Source organism: Lissotriton helveticus, chromosome 2_1, assembly GCF_964261635.1.
Source record: "Lissotriton helveticus chromosome 2_1, aLisHel1.1, whole genome shotgun sequence".
Taxonomy (NCBI): domain Eukaryota; kingdom Metazoa; phylum Chordata; class Amphibia; order Caudata; family Salamandridae; genus Lissotriton; species Lissotriton helveticus.
In genome coordinates this window covers 107,470,143-107,493,713 of record NC_136059.1, presented here as the reverse complement: position 1 = coordinate 107,493,713, position 23,571 = coordinate 107,470,143, and the positions used below count along the sequence as shown (strand labels likewise).

At 42.8% G+C, this 23,571-nt stretch overlaps 1 protein-coding gene across 3 annotated transcripts in view; it reads left to right on the top strand.

Annotated features, from left to right (window-relative positions):
- The first annotated feature begins 8,986 nt into the window (after positions 1 to 8,986).
- The window catches only part of LOC144817767 (CD209 antigen-like protein C), a 124,784-nt gene continuing 110,199 nt past the window's right edge, over positions 8,987 to 23,571 (top strand). The window contains exon 1 of one of the 3 annotated variants that reach the window (XM_078674567.1): positions 8,987 to 9,148. In XM_078674567.1, coding sequence (XP_078530693.1) covers positions 9,097 to 9,148 — 52 coding nt within the window. In that variant the 5' untranslated portion in view covers positions 8,987 to 9,096. The remainder of the gene's footprint in view (positions 9,149 to 23,571) is intronic. The other 2 variants (XM_078674566.1, XM_078674568.1) reach the window with 2 other exon arrangements.

Below are 23,571 nucleotides of genomic sequence, written 5' to 3'. Positions count from 1 at the left end.
ATGTATCATGGCGGAGGTGCAGGGCAACTAATAAATACTTATGCACTGCAATCTGGGTCCGTTTTCGTCCTTATCCTACCAGTTGATATATATATATTTACACGCACATGTATACGTACATATACTTATGTATATTTATATGCACTCACGTACATTAATTTATATAGATATATGTATATATATGTACCCGAGGCATCTGAAGAGGCAACTGCCGAAACACGTAATGCCAAATTTTAAATAAATGGTGTTTTTAAGCCCCGGAAGTGGATACATTTTGCATATTTAGTGTGGAGCCATTGCTGCGCAAAGGGGACCCTTCCTGAAGTGCTCCAAGATACAGCGGCATTTACCTGGACCGCCGTTAATCCTCAAGAAGCGGTGAATCTGTTGTCAACCGACAATCCATCACATACGGACAGACATGGTCACCAGATCCGGCGTCTCCAGACATGCTGCGAATGGGGACCAAGCAATTGGAAGTGAGGACTTGGACACTACTTATGGTCCAGCACAGTGCAGGGTTCAACCTAAATCGCATTCCAAATCAGCCCCTTACTGGAATGAATCAAAAATTAGGGCTGACAGAGACACTCATTTGCGCACATGAACAAACTGCATGCTGGATATTGCAGTCCTTGAACACTGAACAGCGTGAGTGTTTCTGGGTGGGATGTGGTTAAGGTGTGGCCGACACTACTTTATGGGGATGGGTCAACCTCCAAAAGGAGAAACTAAACGGACCTCCTGCACCCGAGGCATCTGAAGAGGCAACCGCCAAAACGCGTAATGCTAAATTTTAAATAAATGTTGTTTTTAAGCCCCGCTGTGTCCCCTTATCTCTTTCACGGAAGTGGATACATTTTGCATATTTAGCGTGGAGCCATTGCTGCGCAAAGGGGTCCCTTCCTGTAGTGCTCTAAGATACAGGGCATTTACCTGGACCGCCGTTTATCCCCAAAAAGCGGCGAATCTGTTGTCAACCGACAATCCATCACATATGGACAGCCGTGGTCACCAGAACCGGCGTCTCCAGACGTGCTGCGAATGAGGACCAAGCGGCTGGAAGTGAGGACTTGGACACTACTTATGGTCCAGCACAGTGCAGGGTTTCAACCTAATCACATTCCAAATCAGCCCCTTACTGGAAGTAATCAAAAATTAGGGCTGACAGAGACACTCACTTGCGCACACGAACAAACTGTATGCTGGATATTGCAGTCCTGGAACACTGAACAGTGTGAGTGTTTCTCGGTGTGATGCAGTTCAGGTGTGGCCGCCACTACTTTAGGTGGATGGGCCAACCTCCAAAAGGAAAAACTAAATGGACCTCCTGCACCTGAGGCATCTGAAAAGGGAACCACCGAAACGCCTAATGCCTAAGCCGCGCTGTGTCCCCTTATCGCTTTCACGGAAGTGGATACATTTTGCATATATATACATATATGTATATTTTATATATTTTTATATATATTACCTACTGGGGGTCGCCAGTAGGTAGTTATAGTTAGGACCTTATTTAGATTCAAAAAGCGTTTTTTCGTTTCCCAATAACTTTGGCGCCAGTGACGAATCTTTGTGAAATTCTCAAAACGTATGGCCCTCTCAGGTCCGCTCCTGAAAGTTTCAGGAAGCAGGGTCGGAAAAAAAGGGGGATCCCAAAACGTATTTTCTCCATGTTAATTCCCATTGGAAACTTTAGACATGGCTACAGCCCGAACTGATGAACGGAATTATACCAAATTTTGCAAAAAGGTAGGTTTTGTTTCAGAAAGAACACTTTCTGTTAAATGGTGTAAATCTGTTCAGTAGTTCCTGGGAAATTCAAGAAAAAGAGATGAAAAAATGCATTTCCCATAGGAAACTTTAGACACGGCTACAGCTGGAACTGCTGAACGGAATTACGCCAAATTTGGCAGAATGGTAGTGCTTGGTTCAGAAAGCACTCCTTTTCTTAAATGGTGTAAATCTGTTCAGTAGTTGCTGAGAAAATAAAAAAATACAAGTTTTGATATATTGAGGCACGGAGGAACCGTGCACCCCGCCGATCACGAACTGCAATCTAATTAGATGTCAACACTTCAAACCAGGAAGTGTTGGCAGCCATCTTGTGCCTCGGTAGCACGGAGGCACAAGAAAGCAGTGAAAGAAACTCGCAAAATGAGAAAAGGGGCAGGGTAGAAACACCCTGACCCCTAAGCCTGCTCAGGGGGTGCCACATTGACACCCAGGGTCCAAAAAAGCATTAAAAAAAATTGTCCAACATCGCGCTGGGTGTGCGAATCCAGCTGAGAAAATAAAAATAAACGAAGCGCGGGCTCCCCGAGGTTATGGATGTCACAACCACTTTGCTCCTCAGGATCAGGGTAATGCTCAACAGGGGTCCACCTCCTGACTTCCCCACACTCTGACTAAACAATGCACAGAGTACAGAGGCGATCAAGCGAGGGATAGGGATAGAGTAAGTGCAGCAATGGAAAGGGAAAACCTGAAACAAAAAAGAATAACATTAATACGGTACATATATCCTAACTACACTCTTCATTTTCTCACTAGAGCCAAAGCAACACCTTTTTAAGTTCCTCCCTGAGGCTTCATTCTGAAACACCGTGTAAGAAACTCCTTTTACTGTCAGGAAAATAATCCACCTAGAATTCAAATATCTTTCATGAATATCAAATAATACAACCATCCTATAGGTGTATACAATTAAATACTCAGGCACACATCCATACTCACTTCTGCACACCCATGTATCCCAAGAAAAAATGAAAGCAATCAGGAAAAAATGTTGTAAGCAAAAGAAAGGTAATCTTAATTTGGTAGATGCTCCCAGCAAAGTATATTGTACTCCAATCCAGGAAATAACCCACCAGGTTCCAAAACAGAAACAGCAAAAAATCCACATACTCCTCCTGGCCAAAGAGCAAAGTTAGAGCACTCCTAAAGGAATTTTAACTGTCATAAGCACAAAGGAACAAGCAAAGACTGCCTACCAGGATCAGGCGTAATGAAGTGTCCGTGAGCACGAGCCCTCTTCTTGGAGCCGCCAGTGGTAGCTCCTCTGGAAAAATAGGTTTGTGGTTAGTATCTCGCCGCAGCTGCGGGAAAATCAAGCAGGGAAATACGAGATCCCACTGCAGCCGCGAGCGAGCAAAACAAACAGAAAGATCGTTCTGGCTCAGCCGAGCGAAACGCTGGGGAAGCCCCACCGCAGCCGCAAGCAGGGAATCCGGGCAAGATGGATCAAGACCTCACTCGCCGAGTGAAACGCGTAATAACGGGCTCCGACTGAGCACCACAGCAAGATCAAGGAAACAGGTCTCTCCCTCAGAGACCGGCAAACGAGGAAAACCCCAGGTACGACGAGGAAGAAGCAGAGCAGCCGCTCTGCTAATGGACAACAAATCCAGAATCACGTACAACGCTCCAATGCGTTGTGCGTGATTTAAGTGAAAATTGTAACTTCCCAGAAGGCCTTCTGGGAATTGTAGTTCGGGACTCTGCGCATATTAGGTAGGCGCTACAATGTCAGACCCTGACAATGGTAATGTTATAGTTAGGTGAAAAGTTCAGTAACAACGTAACGTTCAAATTTTAAACAACCACTGAAATTCACCAGTTATAGTTAACTCAAGTAATTATAATATATTTCACCTTAATACATTACGTGTAATAAACTGGCCAAATATATTTGCATACGTAAATCTATCTAGAGTTTGACTTTTTGCCACTGCTCACCTATGATATACTGATCGTAGAATCTGAATATGATATGCCTCAATATAGAAACCTTTAGAAGGAATATGTTTTCTATGTCCATAATTTTCTGATGTTACCTGATGCACACCAATTATGCACTGCCAAACAGTTTACTCAACTATGTCATGTGAACAAGGCTCGCGGGAGCCGAAACGCTTTATGGCGACTAAGGAATAAAAACTACCTTTCCACTTACCCTGGGTCTGTGTCCGTATTTGGAGGAATCCAATGGAAGACCGAAGAAAGTAATGTAATTGACCGCGCAGTTTCCCTTGGTCTCACGCGGATCCCTCTTCCAGTTGGACGAGGCATGTAGTGGAACATAACTTCCGGGGCAACCTGGAACCAACTTGAATCCCAAAAGAAACTGTGTGTCTGACCCCCCTGAACCTGATACTAGGCCGATCGCCTGTGGAGTTTTGTGGAAGCCGTGTCGGAGGACGTGGAAGAAACAGATTCACCCTGTAGGACAAATGCGTTTTCTGGGGTGGAGGAGTGTGCACGAAGAGCTGAGTCAGCTGTATCAAAACGGGACTGTATCTCCTTCTAAGCACTGCAAATTTGAAATCCCTAATGTTGGCTGACATGGTGCATGACAAGGAGGCGGCAGCAATTGAAATGTTTTCAGACACCCTCCCTGTGACATCTAACACCAAAGAAAGGAACATCCAAAGTACAACTGACATTGACTCCGTAAAAAGTAAATTAAAAAATCTAGAGAATAAAATGAAAATGGAACAAAGCTGATGGTGGGAGTCCCGATCGTTGCAAAGATACATCGACGTAGGTCGAATTCCCAGGGGATTGTGAATTCTAACCGCCCCCACCTATGAAGACCCGAACCCCGATCTAATGCATGAATGGGCTGAATGTAATCTTGAGTCTTCACGAAGATTGACCATGATACTGATAAAATACGCGGACATTTCATCGTGAGCAACTGCTCAAAGACATAGCTGAAATAAAGAAGATCTAGAAAAACTTGAGTAAACTGAGGAAATGATCAAATTACACAAATGGCTAGGCTAAATGAAAGAAGAAGACAAAATAAAAGAGCAGATAGCATACAAATTTCAAAGAGAAAAGAATGAGTACGAGTTGGGGCAAATTTTTACATTTGCAAAGCAGTATGATGTGCTCAGGGTGTCCAAATTTAGAAGAACAGAAGGTCCCACAAAAATGGCCTCAAGGAGAGCAGGACCATCTCAATCAGACCTGAGTTCAGCAGGAGGCAGTGAATCCGAGTTTGATATAAGAAATCCCCAGGGTGGAAAACAACTTATAAAACCATCACTGCGTAAAGTAATTCATTTTTTATGCCACGAACGGAGGCAAACCCTCTGACCCAGACCATAGAAAAATAACGCAGAGCTGACAAAACCTGCAGGCGAAGGCGGCAGAGGCACAAGGCAAACAGAAAGCGCCGCTATTACCAACAAAAAACAAGGAAGAGACTACTGGCAGAAGATGTGAACAGCAATGAAAAGACCAATAACACAGTAGTCAATCTATCCAAAATAAAACTGTCAATTGAAGAACTCAAAATACTTAGCCTTAGTCTCTCTTATTCCCCACCCAATGACTTTAACTAGGCATCTACGAGGATGGAGTTATATATAGGTGTAAGAAAATGTAAACTAAAAATGTACCACAAACTAATGGGAACTAATGATCAACAACAAATTGGCAAAATAGCCATAAAAATGATGGAATATTCAAACCTTATGCAATCAGATCTTTTCCTCATGAGAGATACTAAATAAGTATAGGAAGGCGATGAGATGGCACGTTCAAATGTAGTAGGCACAAACATCAACGCATCAAGTGGGGGCTACTCGATACAGCCTAGACCCTTCAGAGCCAAATCCACCTTTAATCCAATCTCTCCTCAAGATTCCATTGATGTATTTCATGAGGGAGTTATTGCACAAATCAAAAAACTGAACAATACTACATTGATGACAAAAAAGAAAATATAACAAACAAGATCAACAATACATTAACTTGATGAAGAAACTACAAGAGGACAACAGTATAGTCATTAGGAACATTGACAAAGGTGGCAATGATGTCATTTGGCCACAAGCAGACTACAAAAATGAAGATTTCAGCCAACTAAATGATAGATCCAACATCAATTTACAATTTACCGCTACTTTCAACAAAGTCTCTGTGTATTTTCTTGACACGTAGGTCTATATTCATAACAACAAGATTGAGACTTGGCTATACAGAAAGAAAAAAGGAGGCAATTCCACTTTATATGCTGGTAGTTCACATCCTAAGCACCTGATCAACAGCATACCCTACGGTGAGGTGCTGCGGATCAGACACATTTGCAGCAATGAAACTGATTTAAGGTTAGCCCAGGACCAGAGCAAATCAAGATTTTTGGAAAGGGAATATTCCCTTATTACCATCAACAAGGCTGTTGCCAAATCTATGCTGATAGATAGAGAAATACTGCTGAGATACAAACAAGTAGATACAGTAACCCAAGACATGACACGATCATGGACAGAAAAAGGTTCTGATTAATTTAGAATCATCATGGGGTACAATAGGCAACAAAAAACTAAACAAAAGATCATTCAAACAAGTTGACCATTGGTCTTAAACGACCCGGTGATAGGACCCCTGCTACTGCAGAGGGTGTCCATCACACACAGCAAGCCCCATCCATGAGGGACAGCCTTGTCAAAATAAATCTGGAAATCATAGAAAGTACTAGTTGGCTTAAAAAATATAACTGATTTTTTAAATGCAACACATGCAACGCATGTAACATGGCATTAACAAAAAAACACATATTCCACTCCTTTCAGTAACAAGGAATACAAGATCCAAAAGTTATTCACTAGCAAAACAGAATTTGCTGTGTATGTACAAACTTGGCCAGGCGGCATCCACTGTGAAGGCAGCACAAAACTACCAGTGCACAAAAGGGTGATGCAACATTTACGCGCAATCACAAATCAAGATAATACATACCCGGTGGCAAAACATGTTAAAGAGTTCCATAAATCCATTTAACAGGGAACTCAGCTACTTTGTGATTGACGCAATCCCCCCCAGCAGAAGAGGTGGAGATAAGGAACACAAACTCAGAAAATTCGAGACCATATACATTCTACAGCTCGATACGAAACACCCTGGACGTCTTAATGTAACAGAAGATTTATATACATGCTTATAATGTATTTTAAACAGGTTTTACAAAAAACTGCTTTTATTCTATTAAAGTTGCCAATATTTATAGGTTTTACAGTTTTTATAATATTTATTGACTATATAACTATAAATTAATTGTGGTACAGTTTGATGCTGCTATATATTAATATTTATTCTTATATATTTATATTGATGTATACTATATGGCAATGTATGAATGTATTTATTGATATATGTATTCAGGTATGCAAATTCACATATTTTATGTGGACTCTAACATACCCATCTTTGTACATCAACAGCAGTTTTGCACAAAACCCCTTGTCTATGGAATATCAGCAGCCTTTTGCACGTGTATACTTCTGCTTTCCAACTGATGGTGAAATATCTATATGTCCACAATGATCTCGCTGAGATGGGTGCACCCTTATCATGCTTGAAGTCATGCGAAAATAACCACTGTTACTCATTACAAGATAAAGATTTTGAGACTCAAATTAAGAATTGAACAGATAATATTTACAGACACAATATTACGGAGATCAAATTTTTGTTTTTTAATCTTCATACTCACTCATTTACTTAAAACTTTCTGTTAAATTATATGGATATCAATTTCACGGAACGAAATCAATTCAGCACCAAAGCATATTGGTCAACAATACAAGTCTCATACTGCATGTAGGCAATTACTATGAGGATTTATCCCAATTATTCGACTAGGTCACACGATCAGCAGATACATAGGACACAGTGTGACAGTCTACCACCAAAACTTGATCAGACACATATCCAACATATTGGACACATGTTGACTTAGGTATTTCACCTTAATACATTATGTGTAACAAACTGGCCAAATATATTTATATATGTAAATCTATCTAGAGTTTGACTGTTTGCCACTGCTCACCTATGTTATACTAATCGCAATATCTGAATATGATATGCCTCAATATAGAAACCTTCAGAAGATATGTTTTCCATGTCTGATTTCACGTGATACACACCAATTATGCACTGTCACTTTAAAAATGCCAAACAGTTTACACAACTATGTCAAGGCTCACGGAAGCCGAAACGCGTTATGGCGACTAAGGAATAAAAACGACCTTTGCACATATCCTGTGTCCGTGTCCGTATTTGGAAGACGGAAGAAATGAATATATATATATATATATATATATATATATATATATATATATATATATATATATATGTATACACGCACATGTATACGTACATATATATGCATATTTATATACACTCATGTACATGTATATATATGTATATATATGTATACAACTGGGCCATATTCACTGAAAATACCCAATATTATGGTAACGTTATAGTTAGGTTAAAAGTTCAGTAACAACGTAAGGTTCAAATTCCCAAAAACACTGAAATTCACCAGTTACAGTTATCTTGAGTAATTATAACTCGTGCCCTAAGATAACTATAACTCGATAACTATACATGCACAGTACTATTATCAATGATGTCATATAAAATGTCATGAAGATGTCATGAGTGATGTAATATGTGGGTTTATTCGTAGTACAATTTCTGCATTACTCCAAAACTCCATAAAAAGTTCTGATGAGACTACTTTGATGAATAATTCCTAATTGATAATTTTTTGTCTGTTATGTAATTTTTCAGGATTAGTGGGTTGCTGCGGTATTTCACCAATGGGTGGTACTGGATTCTTGGCAGATTGGGGATAATTTGATTTATGTCTTGGTGAAGCAGCTGTTTCCAGGCAGTAGCACCAGGTGCCAGTTTCTAGTTTGTGTGGGTGCAGTTCTGTCACCTTATTTATCAGTCACATAGAGACTGTTGTGGTTGCGTTACTATGGTCTGCCAGGATTGGACCATGTTACTGAAGTACAGTTATTTTAAGCTCTTATTCTAAGGAGTTTACGAAATCTTTCCATTATTTAAAGAGAAGTGGAAAGGAGAGCTAAAAGTTTGCATTTTCTAGCAAACAGGGAAGTCACAGACATGACAACATCCTATTTCCTACAGATGTTTTACTCTACCACAATGAAGCAGCTGTCAGTGCGAATGCTTCTCTGCCCTTGTAGGAGGTAGTAAGGAGTGGGGCAGCTGTCTTTGTGGGATCAGTCTATTCACCAGCAGCCTGAACTTCTAGTGGAAGGAAGAATGAGAAATAAGCCGCTGTACGTTAATCAACGCTCTTGTTTGGACTCACCAGGTAAGGGAATGGCAATTGAGGTAGTTACACTTCAGAGTTTCTGAGGTTAATTGGGTGAAGGAGTAGACCTCTCCGTAAACTAAGATGTTTTAAAACTCACTTTCAGAGGAATTTATTTGACTGACAAAAGTGGGTGATATACCAGTGTATTATCCCAATCATGTTTTCTTCCAAACAGAAAAACAATATGTGTTATAATTTTAGTTCTTGAGAAAATTACATAGATGCATATCTAAGGGCTTAAGGCACGAGAGTCAAATTCGTGGCGTGGCTAAGAGTAAAACCAGTGGTTTTTGTCCTAATATGTAACAAAAATCCATATAAATACATTGAGTCACAAATAGAGGGCCTGATTAGGAGTTTGGCTGTCCTTGGTCAGCCAAACTCATGGTGGAACTGTGGTGGCCATCTGGCCACTGCCGCACCGGTGGGCCAACCACCATATTAAAACTTTGGAGGTTGGATTGCAGTTGGACCGCCACAACCACCAGGGAGCGTGCGGTGGTCACGGGCTCACAGTATGCTGGCAGTGCTGGTCTGTTTGTGTGACATTCACATTTTGACTGCCCACTAGAGCATATAGCATGGAGCAGTGGGTCAGCTGACTTTATCAACTGGTTAACTTCACTTTAATCAACTGCATTTAGCCCTTTCATAAGGAGCACATCCACACACAAGTAGTTCCTTTCAGTGCCATGGTTGTTGATTTTACTTTATTAGGTCTGGTGTGAACCAAGACCTTTTGATTTTAATAAAATATATATAGTATACGTACATGTCGAGATTTCCTCATCCTCTCTTCATCCATTGGTCTTTTTGTGTGTCATTCACATCTTGCCTCTGCCTATTACATTATATTGCATAGGGCAGTGGGTCAGCTGACTTAAGCCACTGCTTAACTTCACTTTGAGTGACTGTATTTTGCTCTCTCACAAGGATCACATCTTCACAAAAGCTAGTTCCCCTCAGTGCCAGTGATTTTGTTTTTACTTAAGTGTTGCCTTTGTGTTCAGAGCTTGATGTAATAGCAGAATGCACATTCCATCTTTATCAGATCCCATCCACTGCCAATGCTGTTGTACATTTCTTTTGGAATGTTTTACTTTTCTGACGGTTGCTATTTCACAGCATAACAGATTATATCCATTTGAAACTGTTCTGTATTAAGTTATCCTCTTTTTACTTTTTCTTTCTCTCCTTCTTTCTTTCTTCTTTCCTTCCTAATTTCTTTCTTTTTCCAACCTTCACTCTTATCTTCTCTTTCCTTTTATATTTCCTTCATATTATCTTTCTTTCTTGTTGCCCTTTTCCCTTCTTTCTTTCTCTCTTTCTTTTTTATCTTCCCTTATTTCTTTCTCTTGACTTATTTCATTCCTTCTTTATTTCCTTCTCTTCATTTTCTTTTCTCCTCTTTCTTTCTTCTTTTATGTGCCTATTTAGTACTCTTTCTTTAATTCTATTTCCTTCTCCCTTTCGCTATTTAATATTCTCGCTCTCTTTCCGTTCTTTCTTCCCTTCTTCCATTCATGCCTTTTATCTCTCCTTCCTTCTCTTTCATTTGGCAATGTAGTATAAACTTTATTCGGATTATTACAATCCATAAAAGCATTACAGTTTAAAAATCTTCAATGAGATCTAATTTTACCAATTAATTTAAAAAACAGCAAAAAGAAATTACAGTGCTATTATAATTTAAAGGTTGTTCCGATGTCTGTATATACATTTTAGAAAATTCAGGACATGGTAACATGTGGCTTCGGTGTCCAAAAGCTGCAAACTCAACATGGCTGCTCTGCATTGTCTAAGACCCCACTTTTTTAGTAGGGTCAGTAGCCAGAGTTTTCGATGGTCCTGATAAAACTTACAGAACAGAACTGTATGAATGGTGGATTGACCTGATATCCCATCACATGGACACGGGGGTGCATTTGGATCCCAAACATTTGGTGTTGGGAAAACCACCAGTTTATGAAATAAGTTCAGTCTGAATCTTATCAGGAGAAATCGTTCAAAGGTGCCAATGTCAAGATTTAGATAAGGCTGCATTGAAAGGGTAGATTGGACCAGCATAGCATGCTGCACCGACTGTTTTCCGGCTTCTGTCTGAAGTCTCAATTTTGTCAGATGATCCAACGCTCGCTTTTTTAAATTGTCGTTTGCGAGTTCTCCAATTTTTTCGGGATTTAGATAATATTTTTCCATTCCAAGATCGCTAAGAAAGGTCCGGATATAGGCCAGCCATTTGATTTTTAAAGCGTAGTCCAGAGACATTGCATCCGCCAATATTGATTTTGTGAGGTCGTTTTTGTCTGACACCCAAATACGTCGCCAAAGTAGGAGTGGTTGGATTCTGGCAAGATCTTCAATGTATGGTGCCCCTAATTCTAAGTGGCAAGCGTAAACAGAGGAAGTTTTGGGGGCAGATAGGATGAATCTAAAAAACTTATTTTCTGCGGTTTGCAGAGAAGTGACGTCCGTATATCCCCATAGTCCTGCTCCATATAAGGCTGTAGATTGGCACTTGGCTTTATATATGGTTAGCATATATATGCGGCGAGAGGTGGGCTGGGAGGCTGATGCGCTGTTTGGCTGGTGCGTGACCGCTAGAGTGAAGCCTTCCGCTTGGATTGCAGAGTAGGTAAGTGTCCCACAAGATGGAGGGAGAGGGGCGGTTTTAGCGGACTTGGATGGGCGGGGGGCGGGCCAGCAGGGAGAGCGGACCGGAAGCTCTTCCTTGGTCTTGCAGGGACTTCTGGGAAATGAAGTCCCCGCACGCTCGCATTTGCATTTGGCAATGTGCTTATTTGTTTTTAGACCAACATTTAAATTTTTGCCTCTAGCACATGATTTTGTTGTACATTGATCAGGGCCGGACATATTCCCAAACACTAAAGATTTGCAAAAACCATCACAAAACAAAAAAATGCAATGCATGTAATTACTTAGATTTGTCTTTGTTTGTAGAGCCTGATGTGATAGCAGGATGATTTCTACTATATATTAACATATTAACATATATGTATATTAACAAATTCCGGCTGTGCAACATCCATTAGAATGAAGCCGGAATCCAACTATGCCTTCACAGAGCCAGCAATAGAACAAACGCGTCTTTAGTACGCATTTGTTCAGCACGCAAGTCGTTATAATGACTTGATTTAAGGGGGTGCATTGGTTGAATGGAGTTGGATTTAACATCCAACACCTTCCAAATGGTTGGGCAGACTGGAGTTGGAATAGTAAACTGACCTATTCCAAAATCGAGCACACCCCTAAGGCAAGTCTTGCTTTCCTTCATTCTTTATTGTCTGCCTTTATTTCCAATCTTCCACTTTCCTTTCTTTCTTTCCTCCACTTTTTAGTTGATCCTCTTTGTTTGTTTGTGTGTTTCTTTTTTCTTTCTTTCCTCTTTCCTTCATTCTTCCATTTCTTTCTTTCTTTCCTTCTTTCCTTTTTCTTTCTGCCTTTCTGCCTTTTTTCTTTCATTCTTCTTTCTTTCTACCTTCTTTTTCCCCTTTCCTTCCTTCTTTCTTTCCTTTCCCTCTTTCTTATTTCCTTTCTCTCTTTCTCATTCCGTCTTATCCTTTCTCTCTTTCTTTGTTGCCTTCCTCTTTATTTTTGTCTTGCCTTCCTTTATTTCTTTTGTGCCTTCCTCTTGTTTTCTTGCTTCCCTTCCTGTTTCATTCATGCCTCTGCCTTCCTTTTCTTCTTTGACAAAGGCAATAGTCTGGCAGGCAATGCAAGACTAATGGGCTTTTTTATGTCTATGTTTGCCAAAACCTTTTGATTTTACTAACATTTTGTGTATAATATAGTTACTTGAGGGGTTTTGAGGCAGACTTCTTCTGTTAGTCCGTGGGTCTGTCATTTAAATTTTTCTTCCACCTCCACCAGTATGCATGAAGGGGTAATGTGTCAGACCTCTTTACTACTTGCCGACTTCACTATGAATAAGGCTTTCTGTCCTTTCACAAAGCAGCAACACAAAAAGTAGTTCCCTTCAGTCCCTGGTAGTTCTATGGCAATGTGTGTGTTTTTGAGACCAAAACAACATTTCTACTCTCTGGTCAATGCTTTTGTTTATATTGCTTAAATTTAGTAACTTCCTGAACAACTAGGTTTTGAAGCAACTATGACAAAACTAAACAAGAATGGCTGTGGTCTCCCACCTTTTCTGTCCTGAGAGATACTACTGATCAGTGAAAATCATTGTGAGCTACTGAAGGCTAAACAACTTGCCCAAGGTTGCCAGACAACCCCACGCTCAGCGTCATTGACTTTAAGTATAATGTCCAAAGAGCCAGGTACTATGATCTGAACAAAATGCTTTGACAATGGGCACTATGACAGTCCTGCCATGTGTGTCAGTGAGAGCGTGGTCTTTAATGATGTATATACATATGTGTGTCTGTGCAAGGGATATATTTCTATGGCTGACTGAGAGCCTGTGTTGTATGTATTTGCAGCTCAGGACATACCTTTCGCCATATGTGGCTCTGTTACATATATAACACAAACATAAAATCATATTTTTCAAATGGGAGGAATTTTAAAGTGCACAAAAATGTTCAGCAAAAATGTTCATAATACGGAACATTTTTCTCTCTTTTAAAAAAAAAAAGGCTGTATTTTTCAGTTACACTTAATGCACAGTGTCTACTGGCCACTGGGAACATGAGGCCTGCTGTTTTTAAATGCAACACTTTGAAATTGGAGAGAATATAAATGAAGAGTTGACTTAATCATTAAGATAACTTTTCATTGTAATTGCCTTCCATTTAAAAACATTCAGAAACCTCATTTGGTTGGAAGCTCCAATACTGAGTTGACAAGGGATTTTATTTAAGAGTTAAATACTTCAGTGCTTCAGTTGTTCACCTCTCTGCCCCAGCCTGGATCATAAATCAAACTGAGCACTGTTCATTATCAGGCCCTGCTATCTGCACCCTGATGATAATAATGTAAAATAAACACAGCCTTCCCTTAACTTTAAAAGAAAATATGACCTTGTGCTTATTTAAAAATAAACTCAAGGCTGTCAGCTACTCTGAACGTGTCTCGGAGCTACTGGGAGCTGCCATCAACTGGTTGGAGAAACCTGTCCATTATTAGTTTAAAAAGTAACAATTCTATTAGTATATGGATACGTAAAAGGTAATGCAAAGGTTCACCAGGAATAAGTACACATGCTTTGTTCACCATCCCTGACAACTGCCCTTGACATTCACATCAGGGCAATGGCACCATTCAGGCATGAGCTTAGTTGCAAAGGGGCTAATTTTAGCAGCCACATCTACAACAGAATAGCACAGATAACAATCGGAATGGCCCTACACACTTTCATTCTAGCAGGCTTCAAACTTACATGGTTTCTATTGCATAAGGGGGTAATCAGGGACCGGGTGCTCTATGTCCAGTTTATAGCAACGATGATGCAATTGACGCCATTTGCACAGCTTTGGAGCGGGGCAATGTTGTCTGGTGAAGTATAGTGGGTTTAGGGGTTTGAGTCAACAGCAAAACTTCCCCAAAATTGAAGACATTTTCATGAAATGTCCCCATTCTTTTTAAGAAAGCGGTGAGTATGTGTTCTTAGAAGCAAGCCAAAATGTCCTTTTCAGAATTTTGTTTTCCTGTAAACATGTGTGCATATATTTCTACATTGTGATAATATTTGTTGTATTCAAATTGATACACTGTTTTCACATGCAAAAACACTGGGGCAGTGGCGGCTGGCATGGCTCACGGGTAAGGGGGTGGGGACGGGTGTCGCACGGTCACCTTGCTGAGATGCACTGTATTTATGAAATTCCTGTCCTTTTCCCTGCGCTGGTGCTGTTTCAGCAGCCTAGCGCCAACACAGGCACCTGGTGCAAGGGTTCCTATGTTTCATGCCGGATTGTTTTTGTCCAGGAGGGGCACCTTCATGCACAGAAAGAATCCTAAGAGGCGTTTTCCTCTTTCTATAAAGGTAAATCTAGGGCAGCGTCAAAATACATGGGTGTTGCGTGGGAAAACCCAACAAACAGAATGCCACGGAAACCCAAGGAACGTCTTCCGTGCGCAGAATCTGGTTGTGCCTTACTCCATTTCCATGAGGTCACCCAAAGCCACGCAAAGTGGTTTTACATGGCCGTAATGATATGACTTAGCAATGTGCGCAGCCATAGAGCCACAAAAAGTGGCACTCTGCCGGCACAGGGGTCTTGTAAATAAGCCCCACAATCCTCAATAATGAATCAATAGCAATAATGTAAAAAGAGCGGCTGAAATATTAATATGTACATTTCTAAAAAAACAATATTATCCTGGCTGATAATTTCTTTTTTTTTTATAAGTGCTTGTGTGTCAACGTTTGTTTTAATTGGATGCCTTGTACATATAACACGTGCAGAAAAGTGGAGCTCGACTTATTTCATGTTGTGTCAGCAGCAGAAGAGTAGTGAGGGACAGTTTGTGACATTACCAAAGCCCAAGGCAGTGGGGTAACAATAGCTCCTGGAGCCCCTGAAGTGCGTGGGGGGGGGTGCCCGAGCCCCATGGTGCCCCCTCTGGCACTTGTACGGGCAGCGGATCCCTCATCTGAGAGCTCCTGACTGGGTCCCGCATGCCATGGGGGCCCACTCCATGAACTTTGCAGGGGGCCACTGAAGTTTAGTTTTTGTTAAACCACTGGTTCAGGGGTGAGCCAGCGGTGTCTTGCATACGATTTATACTCAGCGTACAACCTCTAGCATATATTTCAATGTGGTGACAACTGGCAAAGATTACCCCACATGAAATGTTTACCTACATGGAAATTACAAATAGTGTGGTCACGCCCTCGAGGGAGATAGAGAAACTGAGGAACCACCTATACTGCCTCTCGTATGCCTAAAGTCACACAAAATCATACAGCGGCCTTTAAATATTTCTTTTGAAAGCCTTGTGACTCAATAGGCTTAAATAGATGGCTGAAACATGTTGATGCTAGGATGTGGTAACCATTGATGTTCGAAAACATCCTTCTCTCATTTTGGTAATGTTACCATGAATACAGGGCCCTTTGAACATTCCCTTGGTAATTTTAGATAATCTCAGTTTCTTGGTTCCTAGCAGAGGTATATATATGATATAAAAGATATAGGCCCATATGTACGAAATTCCAATGTTGTGCTTCCCAAATAGCAAATCAGTAGTAATCTCTATTTGGGACTCTCAAAATGCAATGGGCCTCATTTATGAGGCCTTGCGTGAGTTTTGCGCTTCCGATGCGTCACTTTTTGTGACGCATCGGCGGCGTAAAACATGCCTCCTGATGCGCACTATTTACAAAGTGACGCATCTAAGCAGATGCGTCACTTTGTAAACCCCTGCGCTACATTATACCTGCGTCAAATATAATGTATGCGGAGGGGGCGTTCACCCGCAAAAAGCCTCGTGATAGTGACGCAGTGAAATCTATGAGATTTCACTGCGTCACTTTTAAGACGCTGTTGCGTCAAAATCTTGCGCCTGCCTCACAGCAGGCGTAAGACTGACGCAAGCCCTTTCACATGGGGCTTTCCCCATGTGAAAGGAAGCATTGCTCGAGTCGCGTCACTTTTGTGACACACTCCAGCAATGCGTCACGTTTGCGCCTACAGATACGTCAGAAATACTGACGTATCTGTAACTCCTTGCGACATGATGCGTCATACTGTAAATATGACGCATCATTGGTGTCGCAAGGAGGGCGCAGTGAAAAATGACGCATCGCTGTTTTCACGCAGAGATGCGTCACTTTTCATAAATGAGCCCCCCTGTATGTAATTTGCGATTTCCTAATAGCAATTCCTACGGATTTGCAATCACTATTAGGAAATCACAAATTAGCTAATCACTGAATTCAGATTTCCTAATAGGAAATTGCAATACACATGTTATTCATCATGGAACGCCAGATTAAAGTGTTCCCAGAAAAAACTGGGAAAATAGTGTCCTCGTTTAAAGGCTGTGACTTTCACTGCCAAGCACAGAATTCTCGCCACTGCCTTGAATGAGACCCTGCAATATGGATACCAGTGTTCAAATTCTGAAGAAATGTTACAATTGTGTTACAAACGTACATGACGCCACGTGGAAGCGCCGATGCGACGCGGAACGTCAAAACATATTCGTCACGTATGCACGGGTACGCGTACAGTACAATTACAGATACAAAGGATGGTGCGAGCACCATACGCGTACCTTACGCTTACCACCAAAAAATATATAGAAATTAATTTTAATATATTGGAAAAAAATTAAAATAATCATTTTTGAATTTTGTTTTTTATTTTTTTACATAAAAAATATGTATAGTAATTTAAAAAATAAAATAACTAAAAATAATTATTATACAAAATGTAGGAAATTAGTATAAAAAATAAATATAATAATTAATACATTTAAAAATTAGCATTTACAAAACCTATGAAATTCACTGAAAAAACCCATAGGTTTTAGGCACGTTCTAGGTAGGAATTAGCATTTTAAAAAAATCAGAAATTCACTGAAAAAACCATAGGTTTCACATATGTTATAGTTAGCTGGAAATTTCACTCATACAAAACCATTGAAATTCCCCCGTTATAGTAAGATGTCCTAACTATAACTCGCGAGCCCGCAATCCACTGCTGATGATGTCACATATTACATCATTCATTTCATGGTCAGTGACATCACTGATGACATCACTGATTACATCTCAAATGACATTACTGATGACATCCTTGCGTTCTGCTGAAGACTCGTTTTCTTCATGAAGCTTTTTCTTCTCATCCCAGTGTCATCAGATCATCGAGCTATGTCATCCGACCTCTGGTACAATTTATATTTTTTGATTTTGGGCTTCCTCTGCCTCTTCACTACACTCTGGTCGCTGTACTACACGTGTGCAAGTAGTGTTAGTATGCGTTTATACTAATTCTCTAGTTATGCAGTAACCAATGCATCATGGCTCTATGGAGCGCCACCTCCCAGACACAGCTCATAAAATGTCCCAGGGTGTGCATCTGCGGGACATTTATGTTTGCTATTACAGGGTGGGAGCATGGCTTCCACCCTGTGATAGCAAATCCTTGTTAGCCTCGTTGAAGCGAGAGGAGGAAAACCTCGTATTGTTTCAATTAAGCGGATCCGCATGGTAAAAATGGAGAAAAAGAATGAATCGGGTCCAACCCGTTCATTTAAATGAGCCCCCTGGTGGGTAATGGTCCGGGGCCAATCCTATTATTACATTGCTGGGTCTCTGCAGCACTCGGGACCTTAATCTCACATGTAATTTAGGTACAGGAGGGCACAGAAATGTTTCGCAGCCTAGGGGATAGCCATGTCCCCGGGTATTGTTTGCTAATAGTTCGGGGGGCTTCGAGGCCAACTCACCAGTCCCTGAAGCCTCGGTGGCCCTAGGCATTGCCTTATTGGTTCTGTAATCACATGGACAGTACTCATGGTGTTATAAAGTGATGCACTCATAGAACCCTTGCAGTTGTAGAATTACCCAGTCTTCATTTATGTAATAGTCTGTTGGTTTATATTTGGTAGGTGCACTGCAAAATTACAAATGTTTTCCCTAATAACCTCCTATCAACCGCCGATTTTCACAATAAACCTTAGACACTTTCTGTCAGAAAAAGAAGACCCATACACTCACTCATTTATTGGTAAAAAAAAATAACCTTTATTAAAAGAACACAAATAAATGGAAACACAACTTTATTTGAACAAACAACAGTATAACATAAAATAAGTGGGTGGGACTCCTCCGGAAGCAGCGTACAAAACCTGCAAGACAAAAAAGAAACAAAAGTATGTGTGCCATGTCCAAGAGAAAACAGAAAGGTAGTCAGAATAAAAGGAAGAAAGTGAGAATGGGACAGCGAGCGAGTGGGTGGAAGGGAGAAGGGGAGGGAGAGTCAAAAGAACAGAGGGAGGAGGAGACAGAGCGTCGGCCTGCTGCACCCAGCCCACACTGTTCACCTCCCGTCACCCGTGTGTCTGGGACGCTGGGGTCCGCAAGAAAGAGTGCGGTCCAGCAAGTCATCTACCTGACCTTTCGCAAAAAACTGAAAACGCACCTATTCCCGAAATAACTGTTCCTCCTCCCTCCCTCTCCTTACAGGATAAACAATCTCCTTACAGCGCGGGGATGCCCTTGGGTCACCAGGCGCTATACAAATCGCTAAAATAAATAAAATAAATAAAAAATAAAAAATAAGTCCTTAAAATGAAAGAGAGATATGAATGAGATTGCATTATTATCTATGGCAACATCGCTTGCCTGCACATGTACACTCAGGCTGTTGCACCCCCGCCCCTTCTCCCTCACTGCGCTCAATTGCAGCTCCTGTGCACCGAGACTTCACTGCTCACCTGCCACCACCGGTGTGTCCAACGACATGCCGACTCTGGGGTGCCTCTCTCAGGGTGGCACAGCAAGTCTCCGGTCGGGGACGGTGTCTTGATACCACGATGGAAGGCGTCAGAATGCCCAGGGCATAATCACAGGCTGAGCACCCGCTCCACCAATTTTGGCGCAACCAACTCAGTGTCTGAAAAGGGATAAATAATATAATGCTGGAAGCGTCTTGAGGTAAATGAAGGTTTATTTCAAGCTTAATAGAGAACACCGGTTGAGTGCGTCCTTTCTTCTGAAGTACGATCTACCAACTGTTAGTGGTGATGATGATGAATTTGTACTTGTATAGCGCACTTATACCCTGAGGTGTCTTGGTGCTGTATGCATACCGCTGTGGAACCCTTCCTGGCTTTTCCCCGTGAAATGCCCACTCCTGGGCACCCCCAAGGTGAAGCCAGGCATCCCAGCGCTGTTGGGGCCGTTGTGGAGATTAAGCAAGCTATTGCCCAGAGTTGCAGAGTGGGACCCATGATTAGAATAGGCATTGAGGCGAGAATTATCAGGTCTGAGGAAATTGAGCCCAAGACCCGCCGATGCAGGAATTGAACCGTGGTCCCGGACCAGACCTCTGCATCAGGGTCTGCCACTCTAACCATTGAGCCACACTTCTCCACTGGTAATCGTGCTTCAAAGAGGAGTTGGAGTGCATGAGAATACACAAGGTTAAATAATAATATGTTATGCCAACGTTCACATACATAGGAACAGAGCGCATGTGTAATGCAGTGGCACAAGCCTGTGTGCATGTACACTTAGTAATCAGCTCAGCACAGTGCCCCAAAAACCAACGCCATGTGTCTGTAGGGCAGCGCTGCCTGCTGGCTCAGGCCTATAATACGGTCCAGCAGGTCCTTAAAATGAGACAGAGATGTGACTGAATGAGGCCAGAAATCACATCATTACGCACAGCAACATCGCTTGTTCGCATCTGCGCACCAAAGCTGTTGCACCCCACCCCTCCCGCCACAACGCGCACAATTGCAGCCCCTGTGCACCCAGGCCCCACTGCTCAGCTGCTGTCATTGTTGTGTGTCCAAACACGACGGCCAGCAGTGTTCACAATTCAAATAATATTTTGATTGCCAGGATGGTGTACACCGCATGGATCTCTTTTTTTTATTGCGCATTGTGATACGCGAGATGGGTGCGGCCATATCACCTGAGGCAGTGTGGAAGAACAGGGACATGTGGCGTCGTCGTTATCCTATTCATACGTACGCAAAGTGGGCAGGGCTTGCGTACGCCAGGCCAGTGTAGGGGTGTGCATAATTATTCCGGAGACCTGGGCGTTGTTCAAATCCTGCCTGGCCAGGAAGTGTACTTATGTGTGTGTCCCTGTTGCAGTTTTGACATCGTACAATCCTCAATTTACATTAATGTAGCATGTACCGGGAGGGCGGCAACTATCGCTAATGAGATGCTGTCCAAAAACATTGAATGGCCAACATAACATGTCGTTGTCAAGCAGACCATGTCGTTGTGAAGTACACCATTGACATGCACAGACTCGCATGTCAATGGTGTGCGGTATTATTGAAAGTGTTGCAATTGCAAAGCGCACACATTTGAATGTGCTAGGATGGAGGGTGGATCAGTAGTGAGGCTACATCATACACAGTGATAACGCTCACTACAGTCAAGCAATGCATGTCAAACGTTAATCTGAAAGTCTAACATATGTCACACTGCTATACTGGTAAAGCCTGACAACAGAGCATACTGTAACACAAATCTACACATTACTCTTCACTGTTTGTCACATGTGATCTAGGATGTGCACTCTGCCCGTGGCTGATGATACTCCTTCGAGCCACCAATACCCAGGCCAAAAGGCAGCACAATAATGAGCACACACACACAAACTAGGGGCATCGTGTTACACACATTTTTTTTTTTTGTTTGTTTTTTTTGTTTTTTTGAAAACCTTTATTGTCACATTGCTCAGGTACAGGTATGGGCCTACAACCTGCGTGGCCGGCCGCTAGTACAGTGAGGTCCAGGCAAGTAAGCATAACAATAAAGCAACTGTCCGCCACCCGCAGTCCCCGTAACAAAGCAAAGGAATAATCACCCTGAGGAGAACACAGACCCGGCAGGAGCAGCGAAGGTTTGTCTTTTAAAAGGTTAAAGAAATACAGGATCCGGCAACGTATATTTCACCAACAACAAAATAGGGAAGTAAAATAAAGTAGGATAGTCACTTACAGGATCACCGTAATTGAGAAGTCGGCTCCGGTGCATGTAAAACAGGATAATCAATAAAGACAACAACGTACAGCACCGGAAAAACAGCCCTAGCTCATGGCTATGAGCCCCGGAGGAGCATTTCCCCAAACCGAATCGATCAGCAGAATTTTAGAAACATACTACCCAGATCCCGAAAGAGAAAAGGGAAATAGAAGGAAAAGAAAAGGCCATAGAAACAATAAAAGGACAAAAAGAAGAAGAACCCATCCCCCACCCTGCACCACTGTAGATGGCTACGGCCTACCCCCCCTAACAGCGTGCCTGTCGCCCGTAGGAACTAAAACCCCGAAATGAAAGTCCACAAGGAAGAGAAGAAAATAGTGTCAAAGAAGACAGAGGAGGACCCCAGGCCAACCCCCGACCCCCCCCACCCGGCGCCCACCTCAAGTACGACAAACAATAAGAAATCAATTAACAGCCTCTGCGCAATCTCACCACCTCCAACCCCGGCCCACCCTAGCAGGATCACCCACCCGCGAGATAATTTCAAAAAAGGGGAAAAGACAGGAAGCACGGGCCCCTAATATCAGGAGCCCCCAGTGAAACAGGATAATGTCACGTTACAATCAATTGTTCGGAGAGTAGAGACACAACAGCGGGAGCACCCAATGAAAACAGGATAAAGTCAATCGTCGGCAGTTCAGGTCCCACAGGAGAGTATAGAGTTCCCCAGGTAGCAACAATGGAGCCCCAAGTGCACTCGAATCCCACGGGCCCATCAACAGTACAGAGAACACAGGGCACGGTGTGTCGGGCCGGGCTAGAAAGTACAAACTGGAGCACACAAGGTCAGAAGTCGCATCCACGGTCGGCCGCGGCCCCTCCGCAGGGAGCCGCAATACTCAATCCAAAATAAGCGACGGGGGAAGCTGATGTCGGCTCACACGTAATCGGCAGTCCAAAGGCAATCAAAACCCCTTCACGCCAGATCCGAAACGTAGTCTTCCAATCCCCCGGGGGCATACAGTCGCCATCACCCGGTATTCAGCACACCCGGCCGCCACCACGACTAGGCAGAACCCATCGAGTCGCCATTTTCTAGGGAGCACCACCTCGGCGTAGTGCAGACGAGCTCCGGGACCACCGGCCCCCGCCAGACAGGGGTCAGGGTGCATCGGTGCCCCATCGTGAAAGAAACACAGGATGCCGCTCTCCCCACACACTAAGCTGCGCAGACGGGCCCCCCCAGCCCGAGGAGTACCATAGCAACAGTGTGCCTCCACCGGCCACAGCGAGCCAGAGTCTCACTGGCGATGCGATTTAGCCAGGCAAACAGCGTACCTCCAGGGAAACAAAGAACAGGTCCCAGTGTCCGGCTGCCGATGAAGTATACCGAAGTGGAGGGGGGGGGAAAGAAGCAGACCGCAGAAGGGGAGAGCGAGTCAGGTCAGTTGCGGGCACCAGCCGATTTGAGGTGTAAATTGGTCTCCATGACGGGGGACCGGTGTCCCACAGGTCTGTGTGGCCACGATCAGACAACGGGCGGCCGGGTGCAGTACAGCGCGAGGTCCCGGCTGTAGGCAGTGTGCGGGCCGCATCCCGCAAAGGAGCGCCGCACCGGCCGTGGAGCGCGGATTTTCACCGGAATCAAACGCCTCATCTCTGCGTTCCTTCAGACGTGCGGAGGCTCTGTATTCGCATGGAGCAGGTGAGCGAATCGGGCGGGGAGGGAAGAAGGTCGGCGGAGCCGGGACCCCGTGCGGCCATCTTGGTCGCCGGCCCGGCTCAGCCCCCACACATTTGTTTTTTAATGTAA